We start from the raw sequence: 23,049 nt of genomic DNA on the forward strand, positions 1-23,049 counted from the left end.
CAAACCCTGCAGCAGTGGGATATGCAAACCCACTTTTGAGACATGCAAACCACTTTTGGGATGTGCAAACCCACCTTTGGGACATGCAAACCACTTTTGGGATGTGCAAATCCACTTTTGCGATGTGCAAACCCATCTTTGGGACATGCAAACCCACCTTTGGTACCTGCAAACCCACTTTTGGGACGTGCAAACCCACCTTTGGGATGTGAAGAGCCACTTTTGGAACATGCAAGCCCACCTTTGGTACCTGCAAACCCACTTTTGGGATGTGCCAACACACTTTTTGCTGCGGGCGCAGCGCGTTGGGGATGGGGACACAGCCGGGGTGGGGGTGAGATCACACTGTCTGCATGAAGGGTTTCACGGTGCCGAGGTCTGGGAGCTGGAGTCCAGCAGTTGTGAAATTCTCCATACAGGAAAATCCTTCAACCTTTTTTTTTTTTCATTTTGAATTTATCAAAATGCCTTGTTCTGCTTTTAGCTTTTTCCATTTTGAAGACAGTCCAAAGTCCTATCACAGTGCGTTACCGTGCAGAATGTAACATTTGCAAGAGTAAAACGAAAAGTCGGTTTGAACTGGAAAATCACGGCAATGTCATTAAAACAAATGAAATGGGACATTCTGATGTTGTCAAAACTTTTCTTCTCTGGTTCCTTTCAAAATCAGCTTCCAGCAAAACCAGCCTGATTTTATGAGGCGTTTTAGTTTTTGGCAGAGCCCCTCGCTCTGGCCCAAGCAGTTTTGTCGTGATTTCTCAGGCTGGGTTCATACACTCTTTGCGATGTGTCCCCAGCCTTCGCTGCCCACCCGGCATTGAGCAGGGTCCCCATCTCAACCCCATTTTCAAGGCATTAAAATAACTCCAAACTGAGCAATGACAATTATTAATTTTGTGTTTTAACCTCTGCATCCTTCTCTTTGACCAGAAATGTATAAAATGCTAGAGATAAAAAGAGCAAAAAAATGACGAGATTATTTTGGTTTGTTGCTTCCAACCCTGCTGGTGTGGATGCAATAGCAGCTCTGGCCCATCTCCCATGTCCCCCCACCCTGGCTGCAATTTGGGAAGAGGTTGGTGCCAGTGCCCCCCCGGCCACCCACGGTCCTCCTGGGATTGAGAGGATTTATTTGGCTTTATATAGTACCTGGGAGATCCACGTCTGATAAGACTGGCAGGCTTTCAAAAGCTTCTCTCCAGCTTTTGTGCCAAGACCTATAGGATGTGTTCCAGAGCATCTCCCAGGAATGTTTGTTATTATGACACGCCAAAAAAAGAGGGGGGAGGGGGGAGGAAAGGCAGTGAAAGAGCACATTGCTGTTAATTACTAGAAAACCTTTAATAACCAACATTACTATAAATTATATGTGCATTATGACAAGTACAATTGAGGGCTCTGTTTTTCTCGCCCTGTGTTAGGGCGCAGAACAATGTGCTTTTGTTGCGAGAGCTAAGATGGCACTTTGGGGGAAATTGGGACTTTTCCATCGCGTACCTGTGCCCTCAGAGATGGTCAGCAGCGCCGGGCCCCAGGAAGGCTCCGCTGTTCTTCACACCATATTGCACACACCATGATTATATGGCGTTGGACAAGCAGTAATATGTCACCTGCTGAAATAATAACCTATCCTTAGCTTAAACAGTGCTATATTTAAGATTTATATATATTTAAATGTTGGTAATTGCACATTTGTGACATATTATATGGATGACCGTTTGTAAATAAGATATTGGGAAGAAAAGCATCAGATGCATTTAGGGAGGTAAATTTTGGGGTCACGCTGGACAGGTCGATTGATGTGGATTTTAAACAAGCGTTGGAGCCTCTCTGGGGATGGGCAGGGATCTGCCTGGCTCCGAGATCCAGAAAATCCCCATTTCTGCCTCCACATCTGACGCTGAATCTTTTTTGCAGCCCTTCCATGCCATTTAACTTGTCTTTATTCCCTAATGCGAAAAACGCTCACAGCATTTTCCTGCCCCAGTTGGATGTTGGCTGCCTTTGCAAACAGCTCTAAACCGATATAGGTGTAAAAATGTCGCTGCTCCGCGGGTCGGTGACAGCGCAGGGTTCCAGCGTGGCCATCATGGGATGGGATTTCCATGAAAAGTGAGTCAGTTCTCAAATAACATCATCTGGTTTTGCTCCCAGTTTGGTTTCTCCGCAGGGAGGGAGCTGATCGCCACTGCACGGGGCCATCAATCCCGTCAGGAAACCCAGCAGCAGAGGCAGCAGGTCCCTTACAGGATTTATACGATTTGGTTTTTTTTTACATTGCATTTTTAACAAGGCAAACAGCACATTTCCTAAAATCCACCCAAAAAGGGCCAGGGAAAAGGAGCTTTGCTCCTGGTCCCACAGGTCAGTAGAGGCAGAAGTAACCCCAAAGTCTAAAGAGCTATTTACATATTGTAATTATGTCCGATTTTAAATGGAATATTTTGGAATCTCTTAAGCTGATACACACAGATTGAGTCTGCTGTTAAAAGCTGTACTAAAACAAGGGTATTTAAATCACGTTCTTAGGTATGCAACTGCAGGTTTGGGGAAATGTGGACATTAACCTTCAGTTATTGCAAGAGCTACTCAAAAATGTGAAGAGGAAAACTCTGAACATTCAGGTTGTCTCAAAATTGTTGGATGAAATATATTTATTGGTTTGGTTTGGGTTTTTTTTGGGGGGGTGCTCAACTGCTGGGAAATAAATGGCCAAGGTTTCTTTTTGCTAAGTGAAGTTCCCCGGTCGGGTCCCAGGCTGATCCCTGCTCCTGCTGGGTTCAATAGCAGGTTCCCACGCAGGACGCCCCTCTCCCACCCGCGGCGTGGGGGCTCCGGACCCCCCGGGAGCTGCCGGAGTCGCTTGGTCCGGAGCGTGTCCCGGCCCCCGGCAGCGGCTGATGCGCCCGGGGAAATCCCACGTGGGGGAGTGAGGCCGCCTGAACTCCCGCTGCAAGAAGAATCCCCATTTTACGCGGTTTTCTTAATTTTTGTTTTGTTTTGTTTTGTTTTTTTTGTTGGGGGGGGGTCCCATTCCCACGCGCACCTTCCCTCTGCCGCCGTTCCCCCGCGTGGGGCGGGACGCGGCGCCGCGCCTCCCCCACGGGGCCGCCGTCCTTCCCTCGGGGCCGCCGCTCCCCCCGCGCTGCCGGCGCCCACCCGAGTCCCCGGGACACGCCGGCCCCCGCCGGCGGCCGCTCCCCGCCGCCCTGAGCCCCCGCGGCGGCGGCGGGCGCTAGGACCCGGGGCGGTGCGGCTCGCGGAATGTCTTTCATTCACGGGCACGCCGCGCCGCTCGAGGAGGTGGGGGGGAGTGGGCGGTGCCGACGCGGCTCCCGGGCCAATGGGCGGTGGCGGGGCCGCACGTCACGCGGCGGCGGGCCAATGGGCGAGCGCCGGGCCTGAACTTTTGCCACGGCGGACAAGTTGATACATCGCGGGGGTGTGTCCCGCCGCGGCGGCTCCGTCGCGGGGGGAGCGGCCTTAACCCCTGAGCCGCCGCCGCGCCGCCATGACCTACTTTTCCCCGGGGGTGGCCGCGGCGGGGCGGCCCCACAGCCCCTTTCCCAAGGGGCTGGGAGTGTGGGGGAGAGGCAAGGCGCCTCGTAGCGGCGGGGAGCGCGGGGGCTCCCCGCGTTGCCGTAAGGGGCCACGGGGGTGCGTGTCCCTTTAAGAGCTCGGAAACTCGAGCCGGTGTTTGCGCAACGCCCGGTGCCGCGCGGAGCCGCCAAAGTGTCTAGACTGGCACATGATGGGCGGCAGCCAATCGCGCCGCCGCTCGCGAGGGGCCCTGCGCGCGCGCCCCGGCCACACAAAAGCCAGCGAGGGCGGGCGGGCGCGAGCCAGCGAGCGCGGCGGCGGGAGCGGCGCTGGGGACCCGGCGGGAGCGGAGCGGGAGCTGCGGCCGCGTCCTGGATACGTACAACGCACGTGCTGACACCGGCTCCGCTCCGCCTGCTGCTCTTGGGCTTTTGACTGCTTGATTTTTTAATTTTTCTTTTTTTTTTTACTATTTTTGGCCGAAGGGAATCGATACCTCCGAGCGCGGACCCGGCGCCAGTTCCCCGCGCCGGGCGGCGGCACCTCCGCACCATCCTCCTCCCTCTCCCCCCCCGCGCTCCCCGTCGTATGGTGGAGCCGGAGCGCTGCCCCGGGCTCTCCCCGTCCCGCTCCCCCGCCGCTCCCCGCCTGGCCCCGCGTTGGCAGCCGATGTAGGGCACGGCGCGGCGCGCCCGAGCCCCAGCGCCGCCACGGGAGCGGCCCCGCACGGCCGCGGGCGTCGGCTCAGCCCCCGCGGCGCCGTCTATGCCCGCACCGCGCTCCCGCCCCGCCGCCTTCCCCCATGCTGCGGCCCCGATTCGCTGGGCAGGGCCGCGGGGAAACAAACCGCCGCGCCGGGCGCTCCGGGCAGCCTGCGAGGGCGGCGGGTCTGAGATGAGATAAAGCCGGCGGCGGAGCGAGGAGCCCCCGCGGAGGAGGGGCGGGGGGGAGGTGGCGGCGGAGAGCGACGCGACCCCCGGCCGCCCGCGTGTCGTATGTTCAGGTCCAAACGCTCAGGGCTGGTGCGGCGACTTTGGAGGAGCCGCGTCATTCCGGACAGAGACGGCGGAGATGGGAGCACCAGGAGCGGTCACGACCTCGGAGCCACCGGCAGTTGCAAAACCCCGGAGAAAAACCCCTCGGCGGAGATCCGCGCGGTAGCGCGCAGTTTGCTCCGGGAGGCGGAGGAGCGACGCGGCGGGGCGGCGGCGCCCCGCGGGGACCCCATGGCGGAGCGGCGCGGGGCCCGGCTCCGCACCCCGCCGCGGAGGGAGGGCGCCGAGGGGACGAGCCCGCGGCGGGCGGAGGAGAGAGACAGCCGCACGGTGACCTGCTGCCTCTTCAAGGAGCGGGAGCCTGGCGGCCCCCAGCCCCACGCTGCCGGCGGGGTCGCCCCCCCCAGCCCCGACGAGGTGACCGACGGCGGCTCCCCGGAGCGGCGGGGCCGGGAGGCGCGGTCGCGGCTGCTGCTGCTGGAGCAGGAGCTGAAGGCCGTCACCTACTCGCTGCTGAAGCGGCTGAAGGAGCGCTCGCTGGACAGTCTGCTGGAGGCGGTGGAGTCCCGCGGGGGCATGCCCGGCGGCTGCGTGCTGGTGGCCCGCACCGAGCTGCGCCTGGGGGGCCAGGCGGCTCCCCCCCACCTGCTTCTGGGCAAACTCTTCCGCTGGCCCGACCTGCAGCACCCCGCCGAGCTGAAGCCCCTCTGCGAGTGCCAGAGTTTCGGCGTCGCCGACGGACCCACCGTCTGCTGCAACCCCTACCACTTCAGCCGCCTCTGTGGGCCAGGTGAGGAGCGGGCCGCTGCGGGGAGAGCTCGGTGTCAGGGTCTTTCTTCCCCTCCCCGCCCCGATTTAGGGGTTTGGGGCTTCTTATTTGAACCCTCTTTGGCAGCGGCAGGGATGCCCGGCCGGGATGCGCCTGGCCCGGGATCTCCCCCCGGGGCCGGCATCTCCCCCCCAGACAAGAGCCGTTCTCAGTTGTGCTTAAAAGCCTTTTTATTTTTTTTCCCCTTCCCGCGGAGGTCCCCCTGCTATTTAGGTGCAGAAGGGGCGATAATATGCAGTTTGCATACTGCTGGCGCCAGCCTGGCTCGCTGTTTATCGGAGCGGCCGGGGAGCCGGGCAATTACCGCCGCCGCTTAAAGCCGCAGGGCCCCGCCAGGAGGGGCGGGGGGGGATGTCCCAGCCACGGGGGAACGCCGGACACGCGTGGAACCGGGGGGTGCTGCAGCTCATGCATTTCTCTCTCTTGCTCTCTTTTTGTTGTGGGCAGAGGGATCCTGGCGGACACCCACCTCCTGCTGATGGTCCCTTTCTTGGCAAGAACTTTTGATTTTTTTTCTCTTTTTTTTTATTTTTTTATTTTTTTTTATTTATTTTGCAATCCGGGATCCTGCCTCACTTTGCATCACTTCTTTGAAAGAAACTTCTATGCTAGGCGTACTTCCCCCAAAGATTGCTAGAGGCTGGAAGCAGCCTTCTTTTTTTGTTTCAGTTGGAGTAGAAGTGCGTTTGCAGGAACTGTGCATTTATTTCAGAAACGGGCAAAGTTTCCCAGTTGCTTTCCTGCAGCCGTAGTTGTTTTCCCAGGGATGTGTGGCTGCAAGCCCTGTGCAGGGAGTAGCGGAGAGCAGAGCTTTTATCGGGTGGTTCCTTATCATTTTGATAGTGCCAGGGCCCCACCCGCTCCAAATGGGCACTGGGGACGGCGGCAGGAGCCCAGGAAAGGCCTTGACGCCCATTTCCACAGATATTTCCGTGACTCCCTGCAGAGACCATCTGCGTTTGTTTGTCACCCCCTTCACTGTGGGGTGGCGTAGCTGAGTGGTGCGTTGAAGAAGGCCCTGTGGTGGCAGGTCTGGCTCTACCATGGGACCAGCCCACTGTGCGTGGCACAGGTTGGGCCGTTACATCCACGTTGGGATGTTTGCACCATTATTTTCTGAGACTGGTAAGCAGCTTGTGAGAAGAGCATCTTGCTGCTGGGCAGCTTGCTCAGTTAGGGGAGATGAGGAGCCTTTTCTTAGGGGAGATGAGGAGCCATTTTTCGGCAGCAGTAAATGACTACAGGCCACCCCAGAGCCATCACACAGGGCATGCTGAAGTTGTTCTTCATGAACTAATGTGAGCTGAGCTGCAGTTGTTGAGCTGAGTGCTTTGCCTTCGAGTCTGTGTGTGTGCAGAGGAGCGCACCTTTGTTTTGGTAGTCCGAGGTCAACATGATGCTGTTGGCTTCTCGGGACAATTTCTTACAGAAGTCAGTGTTTGCTCAGTGCTGCTGCCATGACAGAGCTGCATATACCTCAGTCTTAGCAAGGTATAATTCAAGAAGCATGTCACTGCTATAATTCAGAAGGAAAAAAACCCTCTAGCCAGTGCACGAAGATAATGGGAGACCTTTGTCAGCCTTTCACATGCTCTTGACTCTTTCAAGCAGAGAAAGCGCCAGTTAGGTGACCTGATTCAGCAAAGCACTTCTAAGAACTTGGTTAACTTTAGGCGCATGACTGCTGATGTGCTGCTGCTTAAAGCTGAGCAGGAGCTTTGCGGGATCAAGGTCGGGCTGAGCGGGATCACAGGGGCCTCTGCTCATGTGCCAAGGGCTTCACTGGCATGGATCCAAGTCGCTTTGGTGGCTTGTTGGCTGAAGCCAGCCTGGCCCCTATCTTCATGTCCCAGGAAAAGTGTCTTTTCATCACCTGGCACCCTTTTTCAGTCCTTGTCACATATTTGGGAGGCTCTTATGAAGTCCAAGTGTGTGCTTGAGCCGTAGGTGGAGGGCTGTCCCCCAACGCAGATGATGGAAACATCGTTCTTTGGGAAGAACATGCCATTTTGTGTGGTTTGGGTCACAGGTGCCCAGGCAGGGATTTGGGGTGGGGCTGTAGGGGAGAACTGCAGCAGTTTTGGCAGTAAAGTCCACTTGGAAAGGTCAAGGTGGAACCACCATTCTTCACAGATTTGGAAAACTCCTGGTTTCAAGTTGCTCCCGAGTGGGTTTTCTTCCACTGGGTGTTTATAACCTTGCAGGAGTTCCCACCCTGAAAGAGAAAACCCGAGGGTTTCATTGATAAACTGAACACAACACTAACATAAAGTTTTGGTTTTGCAGAGTCTCCACCACCTCCCTACTCTCGGCTGTCTCCTAATGATGAGCAAAAGCCACTGGGTACGTGTTTTGTGTCTCTTGATCTCCCGGCAGCTCTCTTGCGTGGTGCGGTCCTGGTGCTGGTTCTGAGACATCCCGACACGGCACATCAGGCAAAAGCCAGCAAGTCAGGATTTTATGGCTGCTCGTTATTTCTGAGCAATCATCAGCTGACGGTTTTTAAGAAGTAAATGGATGTCAGTTTATCATACCAAATTACGGTGTAGACACATGCATATTTTCCAAAATAATATGAAGCGCTATTTTTAATGAAGGCGTAATGAAAGGTTACCAGACGTCATGTTTTGTCTGTGTGTGTAATCTGCGGGATGACAGAGAGGGGGGAGTGGGAGCTCCCGGGTTCCATTTCCATACAGCCCAGGCTGCGCAGCGCCGCGGAGCAACCAGCTATTACCCTTCCTCTGCTTATTAAAATGAGACGTGAACTCTTTGAAACTCAGTGCTGTGTAATTTCTGAATGGCGTTTCACTTTTCCTGGTGAATCAGAAAAGCTTTTTTATAAAAATGCTGGCAAAAGCGGCTTGGGAGTGTAGGCTGGGCATGGAGCAGAGTCTGCTGCAGAGCCTGGCGCGGGGCAGTCTGGGACCCTGGTCCTGTGTGATGCATGTTGGCTTGGAGATGTTTTGAATTGGTGTCGCTGCATCCTGACTGTCCTTTCTGGGCATATTTTTTTTCCTTTTTTTTTTTTTTTTTTCTTTTTTGTCAGGTATTGTGAAAAAAAAAAATGTCCCTCCCCATGTTCCCCCTTCCAAGTTAATTCCTTTTAGAAAATGCTTGTGCTGCAGGGAGAAATAATAGTGAGCGACACGTGACTTTATTAAAACAACAGCCAGGAGTTGAAATTTGCTTCACTGGCTTGTTTGATTGGAAAAATAATAGTTAATCTGTGAGCAAACAGTTGAGCACTTAATTAGAGGGGTGTAAGCAAGAGAGAATAACAAAGACTCTTAACTTGTTAAAACAAAGTTTCCTTCGCTTCAGCAAAGAGGAAGGAAGGAAGGAAGCAAGAATAAACAGCTTCAAGAATTTTAATGGTGATAATTAAGTATAGTAACTATGAATTGTTTAGAGGCTTAATGTAACTTTATCCAGTAAGCACCAAGTTCCTACTTGTTTGATCAACTCAACTGCAGTTATTTTTGTGGTCCAAGCAATTCAAACTTTGCATTTGCATGGTAGAGGTACAAAGTTAATCACTGCTTTCTGGACCAGTGGAGGGTTTTTCTCAGGGAGATGATGGGAAGCTTAAGAGCCACGGGTGCTCACATAGCACTTGCAAAGGCAGGAGAACTAAAAATACTTATTTTTTTCTTTTTCTTTTTTTTTTTTTTTTCCAGATCTATCAGATTCCACGTTGTCTTACACTGAAACAGAGGCTACAAATTCGCCCAACATCACGCCTGGAGACTTCTCAGGTTGGCAGATGTTTGCACCTTCCTGCACGTGCGGTGTGTGCCGTGGCTGGGGCAGGGATGCAGGGGGAGGCGGGGGCTTGTGGTGCCGCTCTTCATTTATACTCATGGTGTGAAGAGAGAAGAAAAAAAGAGCAGCTACTTGAGTGGATTGTTCAGAGATGTCTGTGCTTCGCGTGTTGTGATAAGATGCTGTTAGTGAGATGACCGTGCTGGAATAAATTGGGTCATTTGGGAAGTGGCCACAGCACCACGTGTGTCCCCTGTGGAAGCTGCCTAGGCCTGGCTGGAGCCACGGGCTCGTAGGCTGGCGTGGGGCTGGGCTTTACACCGTCACCCTTTTTGTGGCAGGAGTGATGAGGCTGTTTCAAATGATGCTGCTTTGTGGTGGTTCTTGCCGAGTCCGTCCAGCTTGTGTTACCTGTTAGGTCCTGGCCCTGCGGTGCAAACCCGACTTTCATGAGCAGAGCTCCCAGCTAGGATGCCATTGAAGCTCCTGAACAAAGCTCAGTGTAATTAGGTCCTGTTTTTTACTCTGCCCCACCCCTGCAACCTTTCATTCATTTAATGGTTCTCTGTGAGGCCTGAGGCGGTTTTACCTGTAAGAAGGGAGAGAGTTGGGGGCTTCATTTGATGGCATTGGGCCTTGGCTGCAGTGATGGTGTCACATCTTCCCTCTCGGGTGTCCCGTGGGCTGACTGCATGAGGGGCAGCAGGGACCCGTCTGTAGGACCAGGTTTAATTTTTCTGTAAGAAATTACCTAGTTAATGACCAGAGAGATGATGAACGTAGATAAACCTTCATCCTGGTGAGGTCCCTTGTGCTTTGTTGTGGTGGGGTGGGATTTGGGGACCTCAGTGCCGAGTTGCTGGGTCACTGAGCACATGGACGTGGTGGTGGTGGAGGGGACCCTCAGGTACTGCTCCATTAGCCACAGTATTTCTTTTCTCATTCTCCACCTGCAAGACTTTGTGGCCAGTTTGGTGAGACCCCTGACCTCCTCGGGATGTTCATGCCCATCCTGACTCTGCAGCGCTTTAAAGAGCCTTTAAATAGTCCAGCACCGCAGTGTTGTGGTGTGATGATGCATTTCTCCCTGGGATTTTCCCTTCTTTCAGGTTCTCCTGCCACGGGTCGTTTTTGCCGCGGCATTGCCGAATCCAGCCCGCCTTGCTTTTGTTGTGCTGCCAAGTGTCCGTAGCAGGGGACGATTGATAGCCAGGAGTTGGGTTGTTAGGGGTTGTACTATAACAAATATGTGCTTGCAATTCCTAACAAGCATTCCTCGGGCTGGGTACGCATCTGTAAAGCTCCCCATGCCCATGGCTTTTATTGTAACTTGATAATTGCCATTAATTATAGCAGCTGAGTTTGAAAACTGGGGTTCCTAAGGATGTAATGTTTTAGCTTCACTCACAGCAAAGTCCTTTATTGCACATCTGGTAGATTTTCTGGAAGAGAAGCGAGACTTGAACTTTTACTTGAACAATATAATGATAACATGTGACTGAGATTGCACTGAAATCAGATACCTCCTCTCCCCCTGTGTAGTTTCCAATGGTGTAACTTTTAATAAGAGTCTGGGGCTATGTGATTTATTTTTCCCCAGTGCTCATGATTGCTGAAAGAGGATAAGAGCTTTACTGAAGTTAACCCATACTTGTCATCACAGGGAAGTAAAAGGAAAAAAGCCACTTAGATTCTAGTCTATCTGCCATATTTCAGTTTGTTTATTCTCTATTTCAACTAATGTAGTAGGTCTGCTTGAAATGTAGACCTGTGTAAATTATATACGAAGCACGTGGTCTTCCCTGCCTTTTCTTGTGCATTTAACTCACGTTCCAAAAATAAGTACATTTTGGATCTAGCATCAAGCCACGACTATTTATTCCTTCGGCTTTGATCATCAAAAAGGCTTTTCCTACTAAAACCACAAAATTCAATTTTGGATAACAAAGAGAACCATTCTTCTACTGTTACTCGTTTGCTTGATGAACTTTTAAACAGGAGGTTTTAGCATGAAGTCAAAAGATCATCTCTGTCATATATGTAAATTTAAAATGAACAATACCCCACAACCCTTCTTTTTGAAGTAGACCTTTTCATGGCTATAATACCGTTCTTAAAAACAAAAATAAGTCTTCAATGAATAAATAGGCTCGCTATAAAATTCAGAGTAACAATCAATGCAAACTGGAAACAGCAGTTATGAGCAGCAGTGCGGATGTGACCTTCTGTGTCATGAGCTGGATCAATGGATGAGACCCCTGAGTCCTCTTCTGAGGTTCAGAGCATTTGGGGCATGAAGTGAAGTTGTGTGTCCAAGGATCTGTGTCCAGCCACAGCATTCCCCTTGGGTTGGAGATGCTTCTGGTTCTCAATGAGGTGCAAAGGCTTGGGAAGGTATGGGTTGGTAGGAAAAGGCTCTTGGAGGTGTTTGATCCTGAAGTTCCCATCTTCTGAGCTCAAGCAGTGTCACACTTGGGTTTGAAGGTGCTTGAAGAAAGGCTCCATCTTTTGCTCATTAGATTTATTTCTGCAGCCATGTGTGTCTGGGGAGCAGAGGTGAGGAAAACCTGCTGCTTTGGGAGCTGGTGGCTCCCCTGGCCAGGGCTGTGCCCGTCCCCGGGTGCCGGCAAAGCCTTGGCCGCTATCGGTGTCCCTGCGGCTCCCCTGGCCGGAGCTGGGGAAATACCAGGGAAAGGGCAAAATCCAGCAAGGCAGGAACAAAAGCTCAGCCTCGTGACTCATAATTGGTGGAACATTTGTAGTAATTTTTTTTTTTCCCTTCCCCTCAGACTTGGCTCCTCCAGCACATGCCAAGAAGCTGCTGTACCCGTTAGACTTGCCAGGCATGTGGAGGGCTGCGCTGCGGGAACTGGTTCAGTACGGTGGGGACGTGCTGGAGCAGATGTTGTGGGCCATGGGCTTTCGGATTCCCTTCTCCTAAATCCCACAGGGCTATCCCTCAGCTTCCCTGGGAAGGACCTTCTCTTAAAGACCATGAAATAACCCAACTCCTCAGCGCTCCCTTTGCACAACATGCCGCGTCTGGCTAAAAAAACCCCATCAGTTTCTACAAGTAGCAATCGGTTTTCTCATTAGTGATGGGATTAAATTCTGGAGGTCCTAAGGAGGGAGAAGAGTTGAGCTCCAGTAGGAAATCAAAAGCCGGTGGTGCTGCTCAGGAGCCTCCTGCAGGTCTCCCTGCTGACTTGACCATCGCTCGTGGCCACTGCGGGTCTGAAGCAACTTGTCCGTCCTCTAGAGAGTACAGAAATGTTGGGGCATTTTTTATTCTTTAAGGAATAATAAATAAGGAGGAGTAATTAGCTGTAGGATCAGTGATGGGTGCAACTCACTGCCGCCTCGCAGCAAAGTTCCCAGTTGTGGTGTGGAGGTCCCACACTTGCTGAGTGTCACTTGAAGACGATGTCTGCAGCAGTCAGTGCCAAGCTCTTACGATAGCTATTTTTCCTCAAAATGAGCCACTCATCGCTAGAGCCTGTCTCATGTGTCCCTACATGCCTGCTCATTACTCCATGCTTAATCAGGAGTCATACCAGCGTTTGCACGGAAAGTTTTATTGTTCGTATGGAAATGCCTTTGTGAACCGACGTGACCCATGGGGCTCGGGCCCTGTGTGTGGCGGGATGTTTCGGAGGGAATGGGCTTCTTGCCGAGCGTGGGTGTCCATGTCCAACCCACCTCCCTTTAGTTCTGCACGATGCCGGAGAACTGCCTCCTGCACCCCATCCCCTGCCACGGTGCCCCGAGTCGGGGGATGCTCAGCCCTGGATGAGTGCAGGAGAAATGAGGATGGTTTGGTGCTGGGTGATGCACCTGAGCAGAGAAAGGAGGAGAAATGAGTGTTACCAGGGGAGAAGAGCTGAGAATGGGAGAAGGGCAGGAGGGGAGTGGGGACAGCAGTGGGGTTTGTACCAGCAGTGAGAGCCTTTGCAGGAGGCCAGAAGAAGAGATGCTGCTGTAGAATTAAAAAAAAAGTATTTTTGGAAGAATCTATTTTTTTTAGACTTTGCCATCAATTCACTTCCCATGTGCTAGTTCAAGAGTTTCAGCTCTGGTGAACTCGTTTCTAGCTGGGTATGTGCATTCGAAAGAAGGAATTGTGAGTCGGTGGTCTGTTGGAGGAGTGATCAGTTCCTCTCTGGAGTGGTGGGGACCTGTACCCAAAAGGGGCCACACACATGTGGGTCTGCTCTGAGCAGCTGTGCTGAAGTCTAGAAGGTGATGGGCTCCATGTAGAGTTGAGCTTTGCTCGGTGATTTATTCTGTGTTAGCCCCTCTAAAGTTGGTGGAGGATAATAGTGAATTGATAGAGACAGGAGAAACAGAGACTGAATGGGCTGGAGCTTATTTAAATTATTTAAGATTTTTTTCTGAGGCCTGGGAAAGTGGAGAAGTTGCTTGCAGGGCGATGGTGGGACTGGGGGTGTTGGATTTGAAGAGGAGGGTCCTCGTACCCTGAAGGGAGGAGAAAGGAGGGAGCGTGTCTGTCCATCCCAGCTGATGATTCAGCCCAGCCGAACTGATGCCACAGCTCCAAAGCAAGAGCCGGAGGGTTTTCTTCTGCTTCCAGCAATATTTAGGATGAGCTTCAGGAAGCATATTTTAAAACCCACTGAATGGAGAAAGTGAACATCTCTCTTCCTCTCCCCCTAGAAATAACAGGCTGCAAGGATTTATGCTAACAAGGAAGTTTATGAAGATCCTGTGTGTTAGGAGTAGGAAAAAAAAGCCTATAAATATGTAAGGCGGATATGTGTGGAAACTGGGCAAACATTGCTCTTTCCAGACTCGGGGAGAGATTGTGAAATTACCTGTTAATAGGAAAAAAAAAAAAAAAGATATTTTTCTCATTATTAGGGTGGCAATTTCTTCTGGTAGTGAAAAGTTGGGTTTGCAACTTTCTGGTGATCTCCTCTGGCTTCGGTGTGTCTCGCTGCAGGGCGACCCCCATGGTGCCAGGTCAGGGTGGCAGTGCTGGGGCTGCAGGATGGGCCTGACCAGCCGCACCGTGGGGACTTTTCATCCTTTCTTCCCCCCCAACCTATTGCAAAAACATAAATCCCTTAAAAAAAAAAAAAGGCAGAGCATATCTGTGCATCCAGTTTAATCACAGACAGATGTTTATTTGGGCCAGTAATGGTTTTGCTTTCCTTTTTCTTTCATATTTAAGTTCTCTGGCGTGTCTTACTCTGCATGGTCTATAACGATCAGGGTTTGGCTAAAAACTTTCCTTGTCGGAGGAGTGAGCTGGTTGCCAAGAGCTACTTCTTTGATGCAAAAAAATACATCCTGGAGGAGCTTTGTCAGATGTTTTTATATTAAACAGTTTTCCTCCACAGTTTCAGTTTGCCAATGGGAAATAAAGTGCATCTATTTTCCAGTGTACTTCAGGGAGGGATTCTTTGCTCGGTGTGAAGGTTTTTCCCACGTGGCCATGGACGGCCGTGAATGCTGGAATCCCTGTCGGAGAGCGTGACCACACAGCAGCATCCTTCCCAACAGTTGGGAGAACATCCAAAGAATAACCTGCCTTTGCTCTGGGTTTGCCTGATCGCAGTTTCTAGTCCTGCCTGGGGTTGACATCAAAGGCAGCTTTGCAAACTATGGGGTGAATCACGGAATTAATCCCCGAAAGGGAAGGTGGGAGACAGCGTCCCTGGGCTTTCAGCGCCCGTCCCTTTCAGAGAGATGCAGGTGTGCTCTTTTGTTCTACAGCAAATGTCTTTCTGGGTTGATGCTAAATCTACCAGGGTTTGTTTCTCTTTTTTTGCATTATGTTTGTGCTTGCCACAGTGGGTGGCTCAGGTAGCAGCTCCTGGGGTTCAAACGTTTTTTTCTTTGGAGCACAAGGAAGAAGGGAAATGATTGTTGATTCTGCAGCCGGGTGGGTTCCTCCTTGTGTCCAAAGCCTGTTGGTGTTAATGCTTCCTCCAGGAGCAATGTAACCCAGCAGAGAATACATCACTTGAGTAGATAATATGCAGCTGAAGATGTTGTACTGAGAATTGAGACTGAACAAATACACCCCTCACTTACCAATTGAAGAAAAAGCATCTCAGCTCAAGGCTGGGGAAGATATTCTGTGCACACATTTGTTTCTGCGTTAAAACCCTGTAGGGCAGCTCACATTGGGCCATCAAACTCAACATCTGTGATGTTGGGATCTGCAGGAGCTTGCTCTTGTAGAGCTTGTGGATGACCACGCTTGGGTGATAATACAACTTTGTGTTGCCACCTGTACCCAGCATCCTGTTTGGAGAAGCAGGAGAGGGGCTGGTGACCCCATCCATACAGACCATGGGCCTCCAGAAGGAGGATGACATTTCAGCAGTGGCCATGCAGCTGTAGAAGAGTTTCTAAGGCATGCAACACCTGTTCATAAAAATATCCTACAAGTTATGAGCTCATACAACAAGCCTAATTCAGAGCTGAGCCAGTTTAGTAATGTGGGGAGGGGGAGTTAACTTGGTGAAGGGCCACTGGGGAATTTGCTCGAGATGGGAAAAGAGATGATTTGTGCTGAAGATCTCCTGAGGAGGGAAATAAAGATTGTTTTGAGGCTTTTGCACCTATGCAGCAAGAGAGCATCATCGCCAGCCTCTCAAAATACTGTCTTCCAGGAGGGAGGGTATCTTCTGGACTGGGAGATGGAGAGATGTCCCTTTGTTATTAGTCATACAAATGCTTTGCAAGAGCAGCTGTGTTCCCCAGCACGTTGGTGGTTCTGAGCAGGGAGGACAGGAAAGAGCTCCCATAGCATCATGTGTTTGACCGGAGCTGCTGTGTCCCAGGGACCTGCCTGCCCTGAGGAGCATCTTTAGTTGAGACAACTCTGGTGACTTTCTTCATCTGAACTGATGAAGCCATGGTGGAATCCCTTCTTCCCATGTGTTCCTCCCTGCGAGGACCCAGGGAGTCAGTGATTTCCCCAGTGTAGATGGGGTGGCTGTGGCAAGAGCTGTGAATCAAGTCGAAATCTCCCCTGTTGCCATCCCTCGCTTCATGTCCAAGAACATCTTTCCTCTCTGATTATTACGATAGCTGATCCTACTGCTTCAACCCTCCAGCATTTAGGAAAGTGCAGACAATCAGACCTGTCCTTAGTCCAGAAGAAAGAGGGGGGGAAAAAAGCAAAAGTGGCTGCCAGAGCCTTAGGACCATCCATCTGGAGTTACACAGGCTGCCTCTTGCACAAGGGGTGGAAGAAGGTTGATCCTGTCAATATCTGGTCCCGTGCCTAATGCAGGGATTAAAGCTGCTTTGCAAATGACACCTCTGCATTTGTGTGTGTGTACTCACAGATCCACAGCTCCAAAGGAGAACTTGCTGTGTGGGAGCCGGGCAGGATGATGCCCTGAAATGAAAGGTACCACGGATGTTATTTGGGAAGAAAATACACTGAATTTCTCAGTAGATTTCTGCAGAGGAGAGGGAGTTGCTCTTTTTCTCCCTTCCTTACCTGGAACTAGGATGGCTTTTCACAGCTACTTGGGATGTTTTCAGCCTAGAAGTTCTTGGAGTAATTACAACACCCAGATAAAATATGTTTTGTCTGTGGTTCATTGAGTAGTTATGATGTTTGGCCTCGAATCACAGAATAATCACACCCCTCACTTCTCCAAGCACCTAAGCATCACACTTAAAAAAAAAAAAAAAAAAAAAAAAAAAAGAAAAAGAAACATTGGGAAGTAAGCAAGTTACTTACAAGTAAATTAGTTTAATCTCTGTAGCCAAAACATTACATTCTTGCACCCTATTAGGAGTTGGATATGGCTTTCTAGGTAGTAAAAGTTCTTTTGATGTAACTCTGGTTGTGTCTTTTAAACAGTGCGTATCTGGTGGTACGTCTTTGTTTGAACTTTACTTTTTCTCTGTGCCTGTGTTTTGCCTTTTAAATGGATTTGCTGAATACTGGACATAGTGTATTTATGACCTTTGAAAATGGTGAATGTTTTGAAGGAGGAATTTTGGCTTCTCACAGGGACCTGTAGAGAGAGGCTTGTATTCACAGTTACAGTAACAGATTTTTTTTGTGGCACTTTGATGACTGAGAGGTGTTTATAGGCTTGATTCATAACTGAGTTACGAAGGTTTTCCACGGAAATAACTTATTAAATCTGTGGCGCTCACAGGAACGATTGAAGTCTGTAGATTTGCTGTTCATCAAAGGCACCTCCTTTCCTGGACTCCGATACCTAACTCAGCATTTTAGCTCTTGGAGGATGCTCAGACCCAAAAGGGGTGTGTGGTGTGGGAGCCCGAGATGGGTTTTAGTAAGAAAGAAAAAAAAAAAGTACTCTAACACAAACTGGAAAGGAGAAGGAAGGAAAAAAACCTTCAGAAAAAACATCCCCTGTCGTTTGGAGCTGCTGATGGTTAAACCTGGTTTTCTGGAACACTGCTTATTTGTGTGGATTTTACTTTGCTGCTCGACAGCTGAAAAGTACATCCCTTTACTGCTGCTGGCTGGGCTGCTGCCGGCTTTGAAGTGCCTCGAGCCCCTGGAACTGCGGGTTCGATTTACTGGCAAAGGAGACTCGGCTCTTTGTCCTTCCAAAGTGCCGGGGATCGGAGGGGATTAGGCTGTGGCTGCCGGGATTCGTGTCCGTCTGTCCTGCCGTGCCGGGGGCTCCGAGAGGGAGGAAGGGAACGTGCCGCCTTTCCAACCCGTGCAGGGATTGAGGGCTTTGGTGGCAATCGAGGATGAGGAGGGACATCAGCTCCTCCAGGTCCCACTTTGCTCATGGGCCATTGGATTTGGATGGTGCTTGTCCCAGCAGCAGGCTGCACTCCCTCTCCCTCCTGTTTTGCACCTTTCTCTTGGTTGATTTTCCCCCCAGAAGTGGGTGTTTAGCCTGGAAAAAAGCATCATTACAAGGGCTGAGTGCTTGGAGAGGGGAGGTCGATGAGAAGTTGTGCAATGCACCCCCAGCACTGGGGTCTGGGCTTCGGGTGCTGAGAACTGTTGAATTCATGTTTGGGTTTTTTCCCCTCTTCTATAAGGGCAAAAACATTTCACATGGAAATGCCTGTTGTGGCTGACTGCTTCCAGAGTTGCTAAACACTGACTTGAAATGGCCTTTGCAGCTCCATAGGCTGCAGCAGGGATTAAATGGTCTCCAGTGATGAAGTGCTGGAGAACGTTGCTGCCACGCTGCCCCATTCCTGGAGACGCTTTTCCTTTGGTGAGAAGCTGAGTGTCGCTTTGGTTCATCATCCTGGGCTTTGCTTATGGGAAAATACCAGCAGCATCGGAGGATATAGGTGTGATTAAAACCAAAGCCCTGTTGCTGGTGGAGCATCTCCTTAATCAGCCTTTTTTCAGCTGTTTCAAGGCAAGCAGCTTGTGCTGGTGCTGTGTGGTTTTTTCAATGCCCAGGGCATGGGGGTTGAGCCCATTTTTTGGGATACAGGGATGTCTTGTGTTGGGTGGCAGCATAGGGAAGCCAAACCATGGCTGGTGCTGAGCCACATCCATCCAGTGTTGTGTCCAGGATGTGCAGTAAGTGGTGATGGTGAATTAACTCTGACCAGACCTGAATTCCCTCGTACAATAAAACCTGTTCCTGCCTCTCCACGGGGATGCAGACTTTGGCTGGGAACAGACGGGCTGTGATGCTCCTCTGTGCTCTCAGCATTTTGCATTTCAGGTTATAAAAGCCCGTGAATGAAACCTGCCAAAAAGTCAAATTCCCAACAGTGCAAGAGAGAGTGATCAGTAGAGAATTTGTTTTGTTCTTCGCAGCAGTTTTCTGTTCCTGGGGGAGCTGGAGACCTTTCCTGATGGTTCAAGAGCCCCTTGCAGCGGAGCCCATGTGGTCATGCCCTGCAGCATCCCCAGCCCTCCCCATCCCGCTCCAAGTGTGGTTCCCAGAGCAAACCCCAGACCAAAACCCTCCTCCCTCCCCAAACAGCAGTTCGTGCAAGTGCCCTTATGTCACATTCACTGTCCCAGCTGGATGCCGAAGCTCAGCTGGACCCATTGCAGCTTGGCCGTCTCCCTGCCTGGGCTTTGAAGAGCTGTGCTGGTTGCTGCCTCCCCCTTCCTCGGCCTGCCTTTGGGTTTGATGGGTTTGGAGATGTTCCTCCTCCTAGGTGCTCTTTGTCAGCTGGGAGGACCAGGCTGCTCTTCCCTTGGCTGGTTTAGGGGCTGGAGGAGGAGTTGGAGGCTCCATCCTACTGCAGGAGCAACTCCTGATGCAAGGAGGACCACACCGTGGATAGCGGGACAGGATTACTTGCGCTGTGGAAGGGTCTGAGACACAACTGTGTCGGTTTTATCTACATATTCCATTAGCAGGAGCAAAATGTGCCAGCAGAAAGGCTATTTTTCAGCTCTTTCCATTTATTAAGGTCTCATTTGCTAAGATTTTTCCATTTGAGGAGCCAAAGAATGTTAAAGACTTTGAGAAAAATGCCAGCTGCTTTATGTTTTCACACATAGTGATGCAAACCACTGTTGTCTATTTAGTAGAGAAAAAAGCAGCAGTAACTGGAGGATTTGAAAAACAAAAGCAAAACCAGAAACATAGATACCTGCACAGAGGTGTAGTGTTTGGGTGTCTGTTTGATGGGTGACGATAGTGTTGTGTTGTCTTTAGGTTTATTCCACCTGTCTCCATAGGATCCCAGGGGCATGGACGTGCTGTTCGGAGTGTATCACTTTTCTTTCCTTTCTTTCCTTTTTTTTTTTTTCCTCTTTCGTTTTGGCTGTTAGAAAGCATGGCCTATTCTAGGGGCAAGTGCCTGGTGCTGTGCTCAGACAACGGTCTGTTTGTGAGATCCCGCGCCAGCAAAATGTGAGTTTGTCCACTTGGAAGAATGAGGCGGTTGATTCATCTCCCCCTGCGGAAAGGCTGTGGGGTCTCGGAGCATCCCTGCCTGCGCGGGGAAGGCAAACATGGACACTGGCACCCGGGAACTCCTATTCTTTTTCTCCCCCTTCTTAAAATCCAGAGAAGCCATAGCATAACACAGCTTTTTGCAAAAAGAGAACTGTGGAATTACCCTGAGTAATTGCTCTGTGCTGCAGGGTTCTTTAGGGTCCAGCACTTGGAAGAGGGAAACAAATGTGTGGGGAAGGGTCTTTACACTAAGTCTAAGCAATAAACAAAGTATATGGGAAGTGCTGCACTAAGTGTTAAAGACATTTTGAAATATCACACAGAGATAAGTGACGCTGGGGGAGATGGTACTGGTACCTGCAGCATCCTCCTCATGGACTTGACTTGCCTGATGCTGTTCTCAGCTCACGTCCAGGAGCTGTTAAATGGGTCTGTGTTGTGTTGTACACTCTGATTTAGGGTTTTTGGTGGAGTAAAAAGTGTTGTGGCCCTCCATGTTCGCAGGGAATATCGCTTTGGCTGTCTTTGCCCATCCAAAAAGAGGAGGTCGTGTCCATGGCAGGCACTGAGCCAAAATCAATGGGCAAAGCTGTGCCGAGTCTCACAGCTGGTAGTTGCCGGTAGTTATAAAAAGCTCAGGCTCCGAGATTAGATCTGGTTGGGTTTGTCTAGTGCAACTTGGCAGTTTAATGTCTCAGACCCAAACCATCCCTATAAATTGTGTCTGCAGCTGCCATTGAAGTCTCCAGCTATTTCTGCCACAGGGCTGATAATGGTAAAACTGGAGTCATGAGGTTTTGATTTTGGCCTGTTCAAAACCAGAGGACTCTTTCTAATAAGATTTTATGAAGTCTTGAGAACAAGATGTTCCAGTTCTGGGGGGAGGTGGATGCCTGGGTGCAGGAGCAGCCCTTCGTGAGGAGGCCAGGGCCTGTTTATCCCCAAGTGTCTCAGGAATTACTTTCTGAGATCTGCAAAGAAACCCAACAGAACAAAAAAAGCCCAACAAAACTTTATGAATCAACTGGGAAGCCAGTAAAAATTAGTAGTAACAACCTCATTTCAATAGAAATGGGTTTGTTGCTCTGCTGGCTGCCAACCATTTATGAGACTGGCTCGATGCCGGTGAGCAGGGTCCAGCACGCTGCATCCTTCCACCCTCCTGCTGCTGGAAATAATTTGTGACTTAAAAAAAATAAATAACACTATTGTGGAGCTTGTTTTATAGTTGGGGCCTGAGTTGGGCAAGGGTGACAGCTCTAGTTAGCTCCAGAGTTTGCGAAAACCTGGTTGGGGGCTTTATCCTCTGTCTTGGGTGGGTTTCTGCTGGGTTTCCGTGGGTGAGGGCACTGGACGGGTGTTGCATTCACGATGCATTTGATCTGGGGCACCAATCCACTGGGCTGCTCTAATTCTGCGTTCCAATCACAGAAGGGAATGAGTCTGGCTCTTACTCCATCATTCAGTCCCCATCCTCCTGGTTCAGCCAAAGCTGTCAGTGGTGTGTGGTTCTGTGGGATGGGGTGATCCTGGGATGCGGGGTGGGCAAGAGGAGACTCCCAGGCTATGTCCCTTGGTGAGCTGGTGATGCATACACTATGTGCTTTTCCTTCCAAGCCTGTGCCCATGTTGGGGACATCCTGGTCTCACCAAACCCCAAAATTGTTTCCCAGTGAGCCAGGTGATGGCTCATTTGGACGACCAGACCCCGGAACAAGCCCTTTTCTGATTTGACCCATCTTTAAATATAGTGGGAAGTTCCAATTGCGGGAATCCATCTGATTTTTCCGTTTGCTCTGGGTTTTATTTCAACGTTTGCATAGAGGGCTGGTCTGTGCTGGAAGGGGGTGGGTGTCCATGCCACCCGTCTGCCACCTCTGTGCCCAGTGTTGGGGATGGTTGGCATGAGCATGGAGGGGGGCAGTTCTTTGCACCCCGTTGGCAGCACATCTTCTCTTAGCCGAGCTGATTTATACCCAGTCTGAAAAGATTTACGTCCGCCTCCTGGAAAAAAGGAGCAAACCAGTTCCTGGGAGGCAGTGGGACACTGTGGCTAAAGCCACTCGCGTGTGACTGTGGAAACTTCCACCCCAGAGGAGAGCAAGGAAATGCCTTTGCGAGTACAAACTAAGGTAAAGATCCTATGTGCATGGTGAGTTGCTCTTCCCCCCATTGTTAAGCTATTTTAATGGAAGGGAAATGTCAGCAAAAGTATGTTTTTAAAAAAAAGTCACTGGCGCATCACTAGTTCTAGAATGGGAGTGCTCTGGGCAGCTTCTTTGCCGCTGAAATGAGAAAATTAGAGTAGTTTTTTTATTTCCAGGTAATTATGGCCACATATTTTGAAAAGTCTCTGGTCTTTTCCACGTTGAATCATTAATACGGACCTTTAGAACTGGATTGAATTCAGCTGTGCTTGAAAGGGTCGGTCATTTGAGCCTTTTAACATTAAAGATCTTTGTAAATTAGTTTTGCTCTTGCCATGCTGAATTTGTTTGCGTAAAAAAAACCTCAGTGGATTTGGTACGTGTCTGCCTTTGAAGGGCTTTGCTTCAAAGGCTGCTTGCATTTGGTATTTTATAATCTCAGCTCCGCTGTCCGTGAAGCTCCGCTGCTTCAGTTAATGACTCCGCTGAAACCTGCAGGAAAGGGCATTTTGGCGTTTTGGAGGGTCACCAGTGTCTTACTTTGCTGCAGTGTTCACCATGGCTGCCGGGCTCACCTCCTCCCGAGGCTTTGGGTGGTTACAGCCGCCTTGGGTTTGGTCTCCGTGACTGATAAATGTTGTTCCCTCCCTGCCCCTTCCCCTTTGCTTTGGCTGCGGATGAAAGGAGCCCACGGGTGACCTGTCTGGTGTTTGGAGATTTAGAGACAGTTGGTCCCATAAAATTCAACTGAGATCTTTGCAGTCAGAAGCCAGTTGCAAGAGGTGCAGTTGGACCATAGCTATTTAAAAACAGGTAAACATTGAAAACAATATTGCGGAGTTTACCAATTCTTGACTCAAAATCTGTTTTTTCAAAGAATGATTTCATCTTGAAAGCCAAAATGCGAG

General features: G+C 50.5%; 1 protein-coding gene and 1 long non-coding RNA gene across 3 annotated transcripts in view; one reads left to right on the forward strand and one right to left on the reverse strand.

The window, feature by feature from the left end:
• Positions 1 to 2,625: 2,625 nt before the first annotated feature.
• On the reverse strand, positions 2,626 to 3,586 carry LOC135580497 (uncharacterized). The gene is made up of 2 exons (XR_010475235.1): positions 3,047 to 3,586; positions 2,626 to 2,950 (listed from the first exon to the last, which is right to left on the reverse strand). It is a non-coding gene; the product is annotated as an uncharacterized LOC135580497 (long non-coding RNA).
• A 255-nt stretch (positions 3,587 to 3,841) lies between these two features.
• SMAD6 (SMAD family member 6) overlaps positions 3,842 to 23,049 on the forward strand; it is a 41,652-nt gene continuing 22,444 nt past the window's right edge. The window contains exons 1-3 of one of the 2 annotated variants that reach the window (XM_065075975.1): positions 3,842 to 5,325; positions 7,651 to 7,707; positions 9,045 to 9,155. In XM_065075975.1, the coding sequence (XP_064932047.1) occupies positions 4,536 to 5,325; positions 7,651 to 7,707; positions 9,045 to 9,155 (958 nt within the window). In that variant the 5' untranslated portion in view covers positions 3,842 to 4,535. The remainder of the gene's footprint in view (positions 5,326 to 7,650; positions 7,708 to 9,044; positions 9,156 to 23,049) is intronic. The other variant, XM_005511195.3, reaches the window with a different exon arrangement.

Source organism: Columba livia, chromosome 11 (assembly GCF_036013475.1).
Source record: "Columba livia isolate bColLiv1 breed racing homer chromosome 11, bColLiv1.pat.W.v2, whole genome shotgun sequence".
Classification (NCBI taxonomy): Eukaryota; Metazoa; Chordata; class Aves; order Columbiformes; family Columbidae; genus Columba; species Columba livia.